We start from the raw sequence: 17,358 nt of genomic DNA, 5'->3' as shown, positions 1-17,358 counted from the left end.
TGTTCTGTAGTAGCTGAGGTGTGCATTATGGTGTTCTGTAGTAGCTGAGGTGTGTATTATGAGGTTCTGCAGCAGCTGAGGTGTGTATTATGGTGTTCTGTAGTAGCTGAGGTGTGCATTATGGTGTTCTGTAGTAGCTGAGGTGTGTATTATGAGGTTCTGCAGCAGCTGAGGTGTGTATTATGGTGTTCTGTAGTAGCTGAGGTGTGTATTATGGTGTTCTGTAGTAGCTGAGGTGTGTATTATGATGTTCTGCAGCAGCTGAGGTGTGTATTATGGTGTTCTGTAGTAGCTGAGGTGTGTATTATGGTGTTCTGTAGCAGCTGAGGTGTGTATTATGGTGTTCTGCAGCAGCTGAGGTGTGTATTATGGTGTTCTGTAGCAGCTGAGGTGTGTATTATGGTGTTCTGCAGCAGCTGAGGTGTGTATTATGGTGTTCTGCAGCAGCTGAGGTGTGTATTATGGTGTTCTGTAGTAGCTGAGGTGTGTATTATGGTGTTCTGTAGCAGCTGAGGTGTGTATTATGGTGTTCTGCAGCAGCTGAGGTGTGTATTATGGTGTTCTGTAGCAGCTGAGGTGTGTATTATGGTGTTCTGCAGCAGCTGAGGTGTGTATTATGGTGTTCTGCAGCAGCTGAGGTGTGTATTATGGTGTTCTGCAGCAGCTGAGGTGTGTATTATGGTGTTCTGTAGTAGCTGAGGTGTGTATTATGATGTTCTGCAGCAGCTGAGGTGTGTATTATGGTGTTCTGCAGCAGCTGAGGTGTGTATTATGGTGTTCTGTAGCAGCTGAGGTGTGTATTATGGTGTTCTGTAGTAGCTGAGGTGTGTATTATGGTGTTCTGTAGTAGCTGAGGAGTGTATTATGATGTTCTGTAGTAGCTGAGGTGTGTATTATGATGTTCTGTAGTAGCTGAGGTGTGTATTATGGTGTTCTGTAGTAGCTGAGGTGTGTATTATGATGTTCTGTAGTAGCTGAGGTGTGTATTATGGTGTTCTGTAGTAGCTGAGGTGTGTATTATGATGTTCTGTAGTAGCTGAGGTGTGTATTATGGTGTTCTGTAGTAGCTGAGGTGTGTATTATGATGTTCTGTAGTAGCTGAGGTGTGTATTATGGTGTTCTGCAGCAGCTGAGGTGTGTATTATGATGTTCTGTAGTAGCTGAGGTGTGTATTATGGTGTTCTGTAGTAGCTGAGGTGTGTATTATGATGTTCTGTAGTAGCTGAGGTGTGTATTATGATGTTCTGCAGCAGCTGAGGTGTGTATTATGATGTTCTGTAGTAGCTGAGGTGTGTATTATGATGTTCTGTAGTAGCTGAGGTGTGTATTATGATGTTCTGTAGTAGCTGAGGTGTGTATTATGATGTTCTGCAGCAGCTGAGGTGTGTATTATGATGTTCTGCAGCAGCTGAGGTGTGTATTATGGTGTTCTGCAGCAGCTGAGGTGTGTATTATGATGTTCTGCAGCAGCTGAGGTGTGTATTATGATGTTCTGTAGTAGCTGAGGTGTGTATTATGATGTTCTGTAGTAGCTGAGGTGTGTATTATGAGGTTCTGTAGTAGCTGAGGTGTGTATTATGATGTTCTGTAGTAGCTGAGGTGTGTATTATGATGTTCTGTAGTAGCTGAGGTGTGTATTATGATGTTCTGTAGCAGCTGAGGTGTGTATTATGATGTTCTGTAGTAGCTGAGGTGTGTATTATGGTGTTCTGTAGTAGCTGAGGTGTGTATTATGAGGTTCTGCAGCAGCTGAGGTGTGCATTATGGTGTTCTGTAGTAGCTGAGGTGTGTATTATGAGGTTCTGCAGCAGCTGAGGTGTGTATTATGGTGTTCTGTAGTAGCTGAGGTGTGTATTATGGTGTTCTGTAGTAGCTAAGGTGTGTATTATGATGTTCTGCAGCAGCTGAGGTGTGTATTATGGTGTTCTGTAGTAGCTGAGGTGTGTATTATGATGTTCTGTAGTAGCTGAGGTGTGTATTATGGTGTTCTGTAGTAGCTGAGGTGTGTATTATGGTGTTCTGTAGTAGCTGAGGTGTGTATTATGGTGTTCTGTAGTAGCTGAGGTGTGTATTATGGTGTTCTGTAGTAGCTGAGGTGTGTATTATGGTGTTCTGTAGTAGCTGAGGTGTGTATTATGGTGTTCTGTAGTAGCTGAGGTGTGTATTATGATGTTCTGCAGCAGCTGAGGTGTGTATTATGGTGTTCTGTAGTAGCTGAGGTGTGTATTATGGTGTTCTGTAGTAGCTGAGGTGTGCATTATGGTGTTCTGTAGTAGCTGAGGTGTGTATTATGAGGTTCTGCAGCAGCTGAGGTGTGTATTATGATGTTCTGCAGCAGCTGAGGTGTGTATTATGGTGTTCTGTAGTAGCTGAGGTGTGTATTATGGTGTTCTGCAGCAGCTGAGGTGTGTATTATGGTGTTCTGTAGTAGCTGAGGTGTGTATTATGGTGTTCTGTAGTAGCTGAGGTGTGCATTATGGTGTTCTGTAGTAGCTGAGGTGTGTATTATGAGGTTCTGCAGCAGCTGAGGTGTGTATTATGATGTTCTGCAGCAGCTGAGGTGTGTATTATGGTGTTCTGTAGTAGCTGAGGTGTGTATTATGAGGTTCTGCAGCAGCTGAGTTGTGTATTATGGTGTTCTGTAGTAGCTGAGGTGTGTATTATGATGTTCTGTAGTAGCTGAGGTGTGTATTATGATGTTCTGTAGTAGCTGAGGTGTGTATTATGGTGTTCTGTAGTAGCTGAGGTGTGTATTATGATGTTCTGTAGTAGCTGAGGTGTGTATTATGGTGTTCTGTAGTAGCTGAGGTGTGTATTATGATGTTCTGTAGTAGCTGAGGTGTGTATTATGGTGTTCTGTAGTAGCTGAGGTGTGTATTATGATGTTCTGCAGCAGCTGAGGTGTGTATTATGGTGTTCTGTAGTAGCTGAGGTGTGTATTATGGTGTTCTGCAGCAGCTGACGTGTGTATTATGGGGTTCTGCAGCAGCTGAGGTGTGTATTATGGGGTTCTGCAGCAGCTGAGGTGTGTATTATGAGGTTTTGCAGCAGCTGAGGTGTGTATTATGGTGTTCTGTAGTAGCTGAGGTGTGTATTATGGTGTTCTGTAGTAGCTGAGGTGTGTATTATGAGGTTCTGCAGCAGCTGAGGTGTGTATTATGGTGTTCTGTAGTAGCTGAGGTGTGTATTATGGTGTTCTGTAGTAGCTGAGGTGTGTATTATGAGGTTCTGCAGCAGCTGAGGTGTGTATTATGAGGTTCTGCAGCAGCTGAGGTGTGTATTATGAGGTTCTGCAGCAGCAGAATAGATACGACTCCATTTCTATGTGTAGTATATGGCTGTAGGAAGACTACGATCGGTACATCTGCCTTATTCTCCCAGTGGCTGCGCCTACGATTCTACGAAGGGTGAGGCATCACAGTCTAGGGGGGTCTATACAGGTATCAGTAGGGGGGGTACGGATGGGATTCTACACGGGGAGGGGGCTACAGAGCGCAAAAAGTAATAACGCCAATACACGTGCCCCTCCACGCCATTCTCCATGCCCTACGTGCCTGATGCCGTGGATGTTCTTGATGGCGTAGCTGATCTCTCGTCTCAGATCCTTCTCATCAAACTCCATCTGCATCAAAAGACGAGGAAATCACAATATAAACGTCCCACAGACGACAAATCAGCATCTACAACGGTCCGGACTGGCGCTCATACCTTCACCAGCTCAAAAGGAAAGCGCTCATGGAAGATTCGATTGATCCTCGCACCCCCGGAAAGCTCATAAGTATCGATCTGGTCCCCGGAGCCTTCAATACGTTTCTCAAAGTCGACAGCAAACTGTTGCACCATCCTAAAAAGACAAAAAAAAGTGATTGTGATGACTTGACACACTTGTATGCAGTAAATGGAGAGGTGATCAGACAGGCCGAGATCATAAACCAGGAGAGCAAGCCAGTACACGGGGCCAGACAGAGACGAGGTCAGTATACAAGCCGAAGGTCAAGGTTCCAGGAGAGTATGTGCAAAATACAGGGAGCAGGCGAGGACGTGGTCAGGAGGAGGTCCGAGGTCAGAAGCCAGAAGGTAACGACAGGACACTGGGAGTACACAGAGACGAGGTCAGTATACAAGCCGAAGGTCAAGGTTCCAGGAGAGTATGTACAAAATACAGGGAGCAGGCGAGGACGTGGTCAGGAGGAGGTCCGAGGTCAGAAGCCAGAAGGTAACGACAGGACACTGGGAGTAGACAGAGACGAGGTCAGTATACAAGCCGAAGGTCAAGGTTCCAGGAGAGTATGTACAAAATACAAAGAGCAGGCGAGGACGTGGTCAGGAGGAGGTCCGAGGTCAGAAGCCAGAAGGTATCGACTGGACACTGGGAGTAGACAGAGACGAGGTCAGTATACAAGCCGAAGGTCAAGAATCCAGGAGAGTATGTACAAAATACAGGGAGCAGGCAAGGATGTGGTCAGGAGGAGGTCCGAGGTCAGAAGCCAGGAGGTAACGACAGGACACTGGGAGTAGACAGAGACGAGGTCAAGCTACAAGCCGAAGGTCAGGGTTCCAGGAGAGTATGTACAAAATACAGGGAGCAGACGAGGACGTGGTCAGGAGGAGGTCTGAGGTCAGAAGCCAGGAGGTAACGACAGGACACTGGGAGTAGACAGAGACGAGGTCAGTATACAAGCAGGTCAGGGTTCCAGAAGAGTATGTACAAAATACAGGGAGCAGGCGAGGACGTGGTCAGGAGGAGGTCCGAGGTCAGAAACCAGGAGGTAACGACAGGATATTGGGAGTAGACAGAGACGAGGTCAGGATACAACCCGAAGGTCAGGGTTCCAGGAGAGTATGTACAAAATACAGGGAGCAGGCGAGGACGTGGTCAGGAGGAAGTCTGAGGTCAGAAGCCAGGAGTTAACAACAGGACACTGGGAGTAGACAAAGACGAGGTCAGGATACAAGCCGAAGGTCAGTGTTCCAGAAGAGTACATACAAAATACAGGGAGTAGGCGACAACGTGGTCAGGAGGAAGTCTGAGGTCAGAAGATGGGAAGTCACAACAGAAACAGGGGAGGACAGGCAGAGACGGGTAAACAACAGTCCAGATTCAAGAGACCAAAACCAGAACACTAAGCACCACAGGAGCCAACAGCACAACTGTAACCAGGAAGTACGACTGGCGGTGTCCTGAGCTAACACGCTCCCTAAAGAAGCAGAGCAATCACCGGGAACAAGAAGCCTCTGCAAGAGCACCTCCCAGGAGCAGCGTGAAACCCAGTGCTGTGAAACAACCAAAAAACTCTGCACCATAAGCAAATATATACCGGCTCTGCAGGAGAGCATAGCAGAACAATACAGAATGCTCTGCACATAGGAATCGTGACAGTGATGAAGGACATGGGCTAAGGTTCTGAGGTTCTGCATTGGGAATATTTAGAGATAGAGTCCAATATATAGCCTAAGATGGATCTATCATGAGATAAAACTAGAAATGTAGCCCTTGTATCCTGCAGTGAGCTCGCTGACTGTTCCTCTGTCTACTCTATGTCCAGTATCCTTGTCCCCTGCCCGTATCCAGTGCCCTGTACCTGTGTATATTGATAGGGAAATCTGTCCTAGCAATCATTCTGTCTTCACAAGTGATTTGATTGAAAAAAATAAAGTTATTTAGAATAAAAAGTAAAAAGAAAAGGTAAAGATAATATATAAAGAGGTTGATATATACAGAGAGCTCTCTGAATATGAGTGAGATTTCCGTATATGAACATTTTCAACTTCTCTTTTCACTTCCCCCTTTTTAATTATGGATTCTATTCACAAAATGTTTCTTTTTTATTTAAATGACCTGGGACGTCTGGATTTTTGGCAGCGCAGATTTCCATATCTAGAGGTGGAGGATGCGGGCGCGTAACAAGGATTTGGGTATTGTGATGAGGCGTTTGCACTGTAACGTTCCCATCTTGTAAAAATGAATTATTACTCTGCAGCTTCTCAAACGCAAAAGTCCAGAACTAGTCCAGAGGGTGTCTCTTTTCCCTGACTAGTCCTGCCTTTGATCCTCTGGTCATGCCCCCCTCCCTGGACATGATTGACAGGTTGTATACAATTAAATATTCATTATAGTAAGGCCACCCGGTACTTGCACATAGCCACAAGATTTCCAAAAGTTCTACCAAGGGGTGTGATTAGAGGATCAGAGGCAGGAATAGTCCAGAGGGCTGTCTCTTCTCCCAGAGTAGTCCTGCCTTTGATCCTCTAATTATGCCCCTGGGCATGATTGACAGTTTACATATACTTATGCATACATTTACATATTCGCTATAGTAGGGCCACCGACACTTGGCACATCCACAAGATTTCCAACAGTCATATCGCAGGGGTGTGATTAGATGATCCAAGGCAGGACTAGTCCAGAGGGTGGATCTTCTCCTAGACTAGTCCTGCCTCCGATCCTCTAATCATGCCCCCCTGGGTTTGATTGACAGCTTACATAATGTTATGCAGGGCCACTGGCACTTGCACGCATCCACAAGAGTTTCAAAAGTCCTACTGAGGGGGTGTGATTAGAGGATCAGAGGCAGGACTAGTCCAGAGGGCTGTCTCTTCTCCCAGACTAGTCCTGCCTTTGATCTTCTGGTCATACTTCCCTGCGCATGATTGACAGCATACATACAGTTACATATACAATTACATATTCGCTATAGTAGGGCCACTGACACTTGCGCTCATCCACAAGATTTCCAACAGTCCTACCACAGGGGTGTGATTAGAAGATCAGAGGCATGACTAGTCCAGAGGGTGTCTCTTCTCCCAGACTAGTCCTGCCTTTGATCTTCTAATCACGCCCCCTGGGTATTATTGACAGCTTACATACAGTTATGCATACAGTCACATATTTGTTATAGTAGGGTCACCAGCACTTGCATGCATCCACAAGATTTCCAACAGTCCTACCAAGGTGGTCTTATTAGAGGACTAGTCCAGAGGGTGTCTCTTCTCCCAGACTAGTCCTGCCGGTAATCCTCTAATCACGCACCCATGGGCATGATTGACAGCTTACATACAGTTACGCATACAGTTACATATTTGTTATAGTAAGGTCACCAGCACTTGCATGCATCCACAAGATTTCCAACAGTCCTACCAAGGTGGTCTTATTGGAGGACTAGTCCAGAGGGTGTTTCTTCTCCCAGACTAGTCCTGCCGGTAATCCTCTAATCACGCACCCATGGGCATGATTGACAGCTTACAATAGAGTTATGCATACAGTTACATATTTGCTATAGTAGGGTCACCAGCACTTGCATGCATCCACAAGATTTCCAACAGTCCTACCAAGGTGGTCTTATTGGAGGATTAGTCCAGAGGGTGTTTCTTCTCCCAGACTAGTCCTGCCGGTAATCCTCTAATCACGCACCCATGGGCATGATTGACAGCTTACAATAGAGTTATGCATACAGTTACATATTTGCTATAGTAGGGCCACCAGCACTTGCGTTCATCCACAAGATTTCCAACAGTCCTATTAAGGGAGTGTGATTAGAGGATCAAAGGCAGGACTAGTCCAGGAGAGGAAACGCATCCTTCCCAAATCATTGGTGGACCCAGATGACGTTAAGGTAGAAATATATTGTAATGAGTTATGACATAAACTAGAGAAACGGGAAATGTCCCATCAGGAGACATTAACGACGAGCGGGACTCACTGGAGAAGAGCCTTGGTCTTACGAGCCGGGTCATCTGGACGGAAATTCTTGTACTCCTCCACTTCCTTCTCAATGGACAGGAGTTGGCTCTGCAGCTTGTTTCGCAGCCCCGGTAGAGTGTCCCGAATGTGGTTGGTCAGTTGCTATTAGGCCAAAAACAGAAGATGATTAGGTCCTTGGTCAGAGGATCATTTCCGAATCCAAGAGAAAGTTAGACCAAACAATCAACGACAGGACTGATGATCAACGTATGATGCTCAGACCGCCAACAACCTCAAAATCTTAGGGGTCTAAACTCCCCTTTGTGAATGGAACAGTAGTGAGCATGTGCGACCACCACCAGTGGTCGCACATGCTCTCTTTCGTCCCATTCACAGAGGGAGGGGAACTTTCATCCCCACCTTTCTGAGGATGTGTGAGTTTCAGCATCCAAACACCTACTGATGATACATTTATCACCTACCCTTTAGATGGGCTTTATATATATATATATATATATATATATATAAAACTATATATATATATATATATATATTTATATATATATTCTTATATATATATTAATATATACAGTCAGGGCCAGAAATATTTGGACAGTGACACAAGTTTTGTTATTTTAGCTGTTTACAAAAACATGTTCAGAAATACAATTCTATATATAATATGGGCTGAAAGTGCACACTCCCAGCTGCAATATGAGAGTTTTCACATCCAAATCGGAGAAAGGGTTTAGGAATCATAGCTCTGTAATGCATAGCCTCCTCTTTTTCAAGGGACCAAAAGTAATTGGATAAGGGACTCTAAGGGCTGCAATTAACTCTGAAGGCGTCTCCCTCGTTAACCTGTAATCAATGAAGTAGTTAAAAGGTCTGGGGTTGATTACAGGTGTGTGGTTTTGCATTTGGAAGCTGTTGCTGTGACCAGACAACATGCGGTCTAAGGAACTCTCAATTGAGGTGAAGCAGAACATCCTGAGGCTGAAAAAAAAGAAACAATCCATCAGAGAGATAGCAGACATGCTTGGAGTAGCAAAATCAACAGTCGGGTACATTCTGAGAAAAAAGGAATTGACTGGTGAGCTTGGGAACTCAAAGAGGCCTGGACGTCCACGGATGACAACAGTGGTGGATGATCGCCGCATACTTTCTTTGGTGAAGAAGAACCCGTTCACAACATCAACTGAAGTCCAGAACACTCTCAGTGAAGTAGGTGCATCTGTCTCTAAGTCACCAGTAAAGAGAAGACTCCATGAAAGTAAATACAAAGGGTTCACATCTAGATGCAAACCATACATCAATTCCAAAAATAGACAGGCCAGAGTTACATTTGCTGAAAAACGCCTCATGAAGCCAGCTCAGTTCTGGAAAAGTATTCTATGGACAGATGAGACCAAGATCAACCTGTACCAGAATGATGGGAAGAAGAAAGTTTGGAGAAGAAAGGGAACGGCACATGATCCAAGGCACACCACATCCTCTGTAAAACATGGTGGAGGCAACGTGATGGCATGGGCATGCATGGCTTTCAATGGCACTGGGTCACTTGTGTTTATTGATGACATAACAGCAGACAAGAGTAGCCGGATGAATTCTGAAGTGTACCGGGATATACTTTCAGCCCAGATTCAGCCAAATGCCGCAAAGTTGATCGGACGGCGCTTCATAGTACAGATGGACAATGACCCCAAGCATACAGCCAAAGCTACCCAGGAGTTCATGAGTGCAAAAAAGTGGAACATTCTGCAATGGCCAAGTCAATCACCAGATCTTAACCCAATTGAGCATGCATTTCACTTGCTCAAATCCAGACTTAAGACGGAAAGACCCACAAACAAGCAAGACCTGAAGGCTGCGGCTGTAAAGGCCTGGCAAAGCATTAAGAAGGAGGAAACCCAGCGTTTGGTGATGTCCATGGGTTCCAGACTTAAGGCAGTGATTGCCTCCAAAGGATTCGCAACAAAATATTGAAAATAAAAATATTTTGTTTGGGTTTGGTTTATTTGTCCAATTACTTTTGACCTCCTAAAATGTGGAGTGTTTGTAAAGAAATGTGACAATTCCTACAATTTCTATCCGATATTTTTGTTCAAACCTTCAAATTAAACGTTACAATCTGCACTTGAATTCTGTTGTAGAGGTTTCATTTCAAATCCAATGTGGTGGCATGCAGAGCCCAACTCGCCAAAATTGTGTCACTGGCCAAAGATTTCTGGACCTAACTGTATATATATGTATATATATATATATATATATATATGTATATATATATATATATATATATATATATTAATATATATTATATATTATATAATATGTTGGACAAGCTTTAAAGGGGTCGTTTCATAAGAAAAATAAAAAATAAAGTATATATATTTTTTTTTTTATTTTTTTTTTATGAAACAACCCCTTTAAAGCTTGTCCAACATATTAGTTGCTGTGTTTGGCAAATCCAGCAAAATTACTTGGGTTTGTACAACTTTTATCTATTGTGTATCACACTGTGTACATAGGGCTGGTGAGAAGTAGTACAGCGTATTCCCCACTAGGTGGCAGCAGAGTAGTGAAGGAGAGTGAAAGTAACACTGTAACAGGAGGGAGGATGAAGCACAGCAGAGTAACGTCAGCCGGCAGTTCACAGGTGAACCACCAGGGGGCAATAGAGTAGTCAAGCAGTCAGGGTCTAGCCGGGAAGTCAAGTCCCTGCAGAGGGAGGATCAAAGTCAGGTCAGAAAACAGAACCGAGGTCGGATGCCGGGAGATCAGGTATGCAGAGGGAAACGCAAAGGGCACAGGGAACAGAAGACCAGAGGGTGAGGAGACACAAACACTGGAAGGAGGGAAGGAGAACACGGGAAGTCAGGGACTGGGACAGACGGACGAACGGGGGAGGGTACAGGTCAGGGCATGGTAACAAGGAGTCAGATCAAACAGGAGATCTCACCAGAGCCAGTCACAGGCTGCAGAGCAAAGCTATAACCAGCACAGGAATGCTGGTGCAGCGCCCAGATATAGCGTCTCCTGAAATCGGAACGAGGCCAATGCGAGTTAACCCCTGACATGACCAAGCTGGGTCTGGGAAACTCTGCAGTTTGACAGTGTCCTGGATCACGACAGTGTGTATGGGGGTCTTAAGTACTTTTCCTTTAGGTATAGTATCAGGTTTTCCTAGCTTGAAGAAATCCTAGTTTCATATATTCACCCCCGACCCCGGGAGGTCATCAACGTATCCAAGCTTCTTTACCTGATTGAGAGCTCTTTGTAAGTGCGGGGTCCCCATGCGTTCAGCGAATTGCCGGTAAGATGGGTGCGAAAGAAAGAACTTCCTTTCAGCCGCCAGAGCAGCTTGGATATCCTTCTTGCCATCTATGTCTTTCTGGCTTCTGTTCACCACGCCGATGTAACCTGTCACACACAACAGCAATGACTCGCGGGAATACAGCAACATTGACGTCTATGGCTTAAAGGGAAGGTGACATCAGAAAGTGATCTATTGTTTTAAGGAGGTGAGCTGTGACATAATGTATTGTGAATGGTGGACTCTGTGTTATCTACTGTATATAGAAGTGTTACCAGTCATTGTACGGGGAGGAGGTGAGTTGTGACATAATATATTGTGAATGGTGGACTCTGTGTTATCTACTGCATATAGAGGTGCTACCAGTCATTGTACGGGGAGGAGGAGGTGAGCTGTGACATAATCTATTGTGAATGGTGGACTCTGTGTTATCTACTGCATATAGAGGTGTTATCGGTCATTGTACGGGGAGGAGGAGGTGAGCTGTGACATAATATATTGTGAATGGTGGACTCTGCGTTATCTACTGTATATAGAGGTGTTATCAGTCATTATACAGGAGGAGGAGGTGAGCTGTGACATAATCTATTGTGAATGGTGGACTCTGTGTTATCTACTGTATATAGAGGTGTTATCAGTAATTGTATAGGAGAAGGAGGTGAGCTGTGACAATCTATTGTGGGTGATGGATCCTGTGTTACCTACTGTATAGAGAGGTGTTAGTCATTGTACAGAAGGAGTTGCGCTGTGACATTACCTATTGTGAATAGTGGATCCTGTATTATCTGATCTATATAGGGGTGTTATCAATCAATGTACATGAGGAGAAGGTGCCCTGTGACATCAGCTATTGTGAATGGTGGATCCTGTGTTATCTACTGTATATAGAAGTGTTATCAGTCATTGTACAGGAGGAGGTGAGCTGTGACATCACCTAATGTAAATGATGGATCCTGTGTTATCTACTGTATATAGAGGTGTTATCAGTCATTTTACAGGAGGAAGAGAAGGTGAGTTGTGACATTACCTATTGTGAATAGTAGATCCTGTATTATCTGATCTATATAGGGGTGTTATCAATCAATGTACATGAGGAGAAGGTGCCCTGTGACATCACCTATTGTGAATGGTGGATCCTGTGTTATCTACTGTATATAGAGGTGTTATCAGTCATTGTACAGGAGGAAGAGAAGGTGAGCTATGACATATTGTGAATAGTGGATCCTGTATTATCTGATCTATATAAAGGTGTTATCAGTCATTGTACAGGTAGGAGGAGGATGTGAGCTGTGACACCACCTAGTGTGAATGGTGGATCCTGTGTTATCTACTAAGTTTTTGATATTTTGAGACATTTCCTTTAATTTAACTGACTGTGATGATAATGATACAGATGAAAAGTCATCTGTGTAAAACCAGTCAGTGTGAGTCTAGTTAGGGTATGTGATGGCTGATCACCTCTTCTCAGGGGCAATAGTTTATTTTCCAACACATCTCTAGCATCGGTCCCTTCATCCATCAGATCTAATTTGGTTATGACACCAATGGTGCGCTGTCCTGGAAAAGAAAAGACAAAAGCTGATGAACCCCTGCTGCCAAACCCAACAGCCGAACAGGGACAGGTTTACCGGACCGACCTTGCGGATCCACTTCTTTGGCGATTTTCAAGGCATCGGAGTTTGCCAGATCGGAGTTAGCCGGAGACACCGCGAGGATGAGGCAGTTTTCCTTGGTGACAAACTGCATGAGCATATCGCGGATCTGGGCCTCAATATCCGCAGGTTGGTCACCTACTGGGACTTTGGTCATACCGGGGAGGTCAACCAGGGTCAAGTTGAGCACTATGGGGAGAACATAAGAGAGCGCAGGTGATAGGATATATAAGACCAGGGACCCAACACTCGGTACACAGAAGAGGTCTATATCGGTGGGGAACAGAGAAGAGGTCTATATCGGTGGGGAAGACAGAAGAAGTCCATATAGGTGGGGAAGACAGAAGAGGTCCACATCGGTGGTGAACACAGAGGAGGTCCATATCGGTGGGGAAGACAGAAGAGGTTTATATCGGTGGGGAACACAGAAGAGGTCTATATCAGCGGGGAACACAGAAGAGGTCTATATCGGTGGGGAACACAGAAGAGGTCTATATCAGCGGGGAACACAGAAGAGGTCTATATCGGAGGGGAACACAGAAGAGGTCTATATCGGTGGGGAACACAGAAGAGGTCTATATCGGTGGGGAAGACAGAACAGGTCTATGTTGGTGGGGAAGACAGAAGAGGTCCATATCGGTGGGGAACACAGAAGAGGTCTATGTTGGTGGGGAAGACAGAAGAGGTCCATATTGGTGGGGAACACAAAAGAGGTCTATATCGGTGGGGAACACAGAAGAGGTCTATATCGGTAGGGAAGACAGAAGAGGTCCATATCGGTGGGGAACACAGAAAAGGTCCATGTCGGTGGGGACCAACAATGATCTCACCATTTGGAGAATATACCCGAAGGTTGATTGGCACAGGAGAGATGCCCTTGTTACTCCCGGTGATTCTGTCCGTTTCAGCCTCGATTTCCAACCGGATCTCTTCAAAGTCTGTAAACTTTTTCCCCTTACAGTGCAGAAACTCTCCATGTTCTGTAATACAAACATAACATTGTATAAAAAATTATATATACCGTAAGTAAAAAAAAAAAAATCTTCGCATCCTTTTTACATAAATGCATATATTTTAGGCAAAAAATATTATTTGTAATTCCAAAAATTATTTCCCCCACTCAAAAAAATTCACTAAAGTAAAATAAAAAAATAAATAATAATAATAATAAAAAAGAAATGTCCTCAAAGGTGGATCTTTATTACAACTTTGGCTCCCTGCAGCCACCACTAGAGGGAGCTAAGTGAAGGTGGATTTGTGACCTAGTTCAATGGATGCTGCATAAATCTGGGATCGCCCTCTAGTGGTGGCTGACTTATTGTCACAAGGAGGTTTTTACAAACATGGCCTTACATTAAGGAATAACGTTTGGAACTCCATTCTATGTCTGAACTGGGTGCAAAAAACCTAAAAAACATCACTATGGGGAGATAAGGTATGCACACCAGTGACTATGGAAGGGGAATACATGGAATAGCAGAAACTGCTGTGTGAATACTGACATGAAAAATTCAATGGCTATATGTATAGAATGAAATGTGAAAAATGGAACCTGCATTACTGCCATGAATATATGACTAAAGAGAAATTTAGCTACTGAATTGATCAATGCAATAGAGCCCCAACACTACGCCAAAGTATTTCTCTACGTTGGGGTCCCTAGCTTGTGTGTGTCCTCTCATGCAGTTAAAAAACTTACCGTGTATGGGAAGCTGAGACCCAGGCTATATATACGATGTGGATTGGCAATAGGTGTGTATGGGGAGGGTTCACAAACGAAAAACTACTAACATTAAGGAATAACGTTTGGAACTCCATTCTATGTCTGAACTGGGTGCAAAAAAACCTAAAAAACATCACTATGGGGAGATAAGGTATGCACACCAGTGACTATGGAAGGGGAATACATGTATTTAGTAGTTTTTCGTTTGTGAACCCTCCCCATACACACCTATTGCCAATCCACATCGTATATATAGCCTGGGTCTCAGCTTCCCATACACGGTAAGTTTTTTTAACTGCATGAGAGGACACACACAAGCTAGGGACCCCAACGTAGAGAAATACTTTGGCGTAGTGTTGGGGCTCTATTGCATTGATCAATTCAGTAGCTAAATTTCTCTTTAGTCATATATTCATGGCAGTAATGCAGGTTCCATTTTTCACATTTCATTCTATACATATAGCCATTGAATTTTTCATGTCAGTATTCACACAGCAGTTTCTGCTATTCCATGTATTCCCCTTCCATAGTCACTGGTGTGCATACCTTATCTCCCCATAGTGATGTTTTTTAGGTTTTTTGCACCCAGTTCAGACATAGAATGGAGTTCCAAACGTTATTCCTTAATGTTAGTAGTTTTTCGTTTGTGAACCCTCCCCATACACACCTATTGCCAATCCACATCGTATATATAGCCTGGGTCTCAGCTTCCCATACACGGTAAGTTTTTTTAACTGCATGAGAGGACACACACAAGCTAGGGACCCCAACGCAGAGAAATACTTTGGCGTAGTGTTGGGGCTCTATTGCATTTTACAAACATGGCCGACTGTCATGCTGGGGTCAGGATCTATGGAGACTACAGATTCTGGCACTTTGCCTGTTAATGATGTCTGTGATCAACCCAGGCAGACTCAGGTGTAGACCCACAAACTTGGATTTCATAGACAGGTTGACAAGTTAATCTCTGCTGGGCTGCTTGTTAGTCTCCTTTGATCACATGTTGTGCGGGATCCTATCACATTCACTCCCCTCCCCACAGATGTGTAGTTCATATCCAATCGGAATTGCTACCCTCCTATCTATCCTGGCTGGACTATTCCATTAATGCCAGCTATAGCTTCTCTATACTGGTCTGGTGAGGTGTTGTGATCCAGGCTTACTGGTGGTCGTGGTACTTCACTGCTGTGAGCAGTTTTGTTACTAACCCTAATTGTCCTTTTGTTGCTGCCTTCCTGCTGGCTGCCATGTTGGTATTTACCCATGCTAGCCTCCACATCCTTAGGGAGTATGTCCATAACCCTGTTCTTTCAAAATAATGGTTCAGAAAAAAGGGAATAGTCAGTCTAAGAGGTTGTCACAAGGAGGTTTTTACAAATATCGCTGACTGTTTATTGCAGTGAGCGGCTGTGGTGTTGTCCTTTTTTGCTGCCTTACTGCTCTTGCTTTTCTCCTTTGATTCTTTACTGTCGACCCGCAGACTTGTAGTTTATAGGCAGGCTAGCAAGTTAATCTCTGCTGTGCTGCTTGCTAGTCTCCTTTGATCACATGCTGTGGGGGAGTCAGTCACATTTGCTCCCCTGCTATATATTCTGCCTGTATTCTTCCATTAATGCCAGCTATAGCTTCTCTATACTGGTCTGGTGAAATGTTGTGAACCAGACTCATTGGGGTGTTTGTAGTACTTCATTCCTGTGATTGGTTTTGGTTTTAACCCTTGTTGTCCTTTTATTGCTGCCTTACTCATCTTGCTTTTCTCCTTTGATTCTTACTGCTTGTTCCTGTGACTTTACAGTGTGTCTGAGTTTTATTTTTTCCCTGACTGTCTTTATCTGTGTTGCCCTCACACTCCTGACCCCTTTCTTTCCTGGGGGAGAGGGAACAGTTTAGTTTTGGACAGGGGAATAGTAAGGCATGGGACTCTGGCATCTCCACCATCAGGGGTAATCAGGAGATAATCTAAACCCTACAATCACATCATGAGACTTATCTTCACCATGGAAGTGATGAAAGTACTGGGGAGATTTTGATTTTTTAGGAATATCAAAATATCCAATAAATCTACATAGCTACCAGACAGTATCAAGGTCCAAAGCAGAAGAACTCCAATATTTGGGGAAGTGTCTTGGCCATGCCTTAAATAGGCAGGAACTGATTCTGCCCGGGTACCTGAAGATGCGCTAATTAGTGACATATGTCATTGGTCACTGGTGACAGCGCTGATAATAACTAGGAAATGTCCCTTATCTGGAATGTCCTAAAATAACATGTCCTTTACATTGACTTCAAGGTGGAATTACTAAGGGAGACCCTCTGTATCAAGCAGGAGGTAGAGGGAGGCAAGACGGAAACATCCAGGACTAGGGTGACATATGAGGTGCCGAAATTAGCAATCAACATCATTGTACTAATAGATTTGGGATAAAACAAAATAAATTAGTCCAGTGGCCAAGTCAAAGTTTTTGGCCGCCCGACCTGAAGCCTCTTCCTACTTGTAGGCGTCACCGGCACCTCTTCTGATTAGGTACCGGCAGGTAGGAGGAGGTTCACAGGGCTCTGATCCCGCGACCATAGACTATTGATATGGCCATTGGACCAGGGTACTGCAAATCTTGTTCCTTGAGTCTATAAAATTATAATCTGAAAGTATGGACCCCCATTACAAAAATAGGCAAAGACCCCCAGTATGTATGAGGTGTCGGGGGGTTGTGCATTAGCCTTTCGGGTGGTAGCTGGGAAAGAGGCAGGACCGGTCTTAGGTACACTGATCCTGTAGGTCATAGAGGATTTAGCTACAACCTTGGCTCCCTGAACATACATTGGCCAGTGATGCACCCTTAAAGGGGTTGTCCACATATTTCCCCCAAGTAAACAAATAAAGCCTATACACACCTCCTGTACCAGTGCGATTCCAGCATTGTGATGTCACGCTAGCCCTGCGTCCAATCAGCGCCGCCTTTTCTCTCTCCGACTTCGGACCAAACGAGCA

The 17,358-nt window shown here is 44.4% G+C and overlaps 1 protein-coding gene across 18 annotated transcripts in view; it reads right to left on the bottom strand.

Annotated features, from left to right (window-relative positions):
* Positions 1-17,358, bottom strand: part of DNM1 (dynamin 1) — a 207,900-nt gene that overhangs the window by 107,460 nt on the left and 83,082 nt on the right. For all 18 annotated transcript variants that reach the window (XR_012725326.1, XM_075324718.1, XM_075324717.1 and 15 more), the window contains exons 3-9: positions 13,477-13,626; positions 12,632-12,835; positions 12,453-12,551; positions 10,941-11,101; positions 7,701-7,843; positions 3,709-3,844; positions 3,555-3,622 (exon numbers count right to left, since the gene is read on the bottom strand). Coding sequence is in view for 17 of the 18 variants with exons in the window: in XM_075324718.1 (XP_075180833.1) it covers positions 3,555-3,622; positions 3,709-3,844; positions 7,701-7,843; positions 10,941-11,101; positions 12,453-12,551; positions 12,632-12,835; positions 13,477-13,626 (961 nt within the window). In the remaining variant the exon portion in view is untranslated. The remainder of the gene's footprint in view (positions 1-3,554; positions 3,623-3,708; positions 3,845-7,700; positions 7,844-10,940; positions 11,102-12,452; positions 12,552-12,631; positions 12,836-13,476; positions 13,627-17,358) is intronic.

Source organism: Anomaloglossus baeobatrachus, chromosome 9 (assembly GCF_048569485.1).
Source record: "Anomaloglossus baeobatrachus isolate aAnoBae1 chromosome 9, aAnoBae1.hap1, whole genome shotgun sequence".
Taxonomy (NCBI): Eukaryota; Metazoa; Chordata; class Amphibia; order Anura; family Aromobatidae; genus Anomaloglossus; species Anomaloglossus baeobatrachus.
The sequence above is the reverse complement of the archived record's forward strand: the minus strand, read 5'-3'. Positions and strand labels throughout refer to the sequence as shown.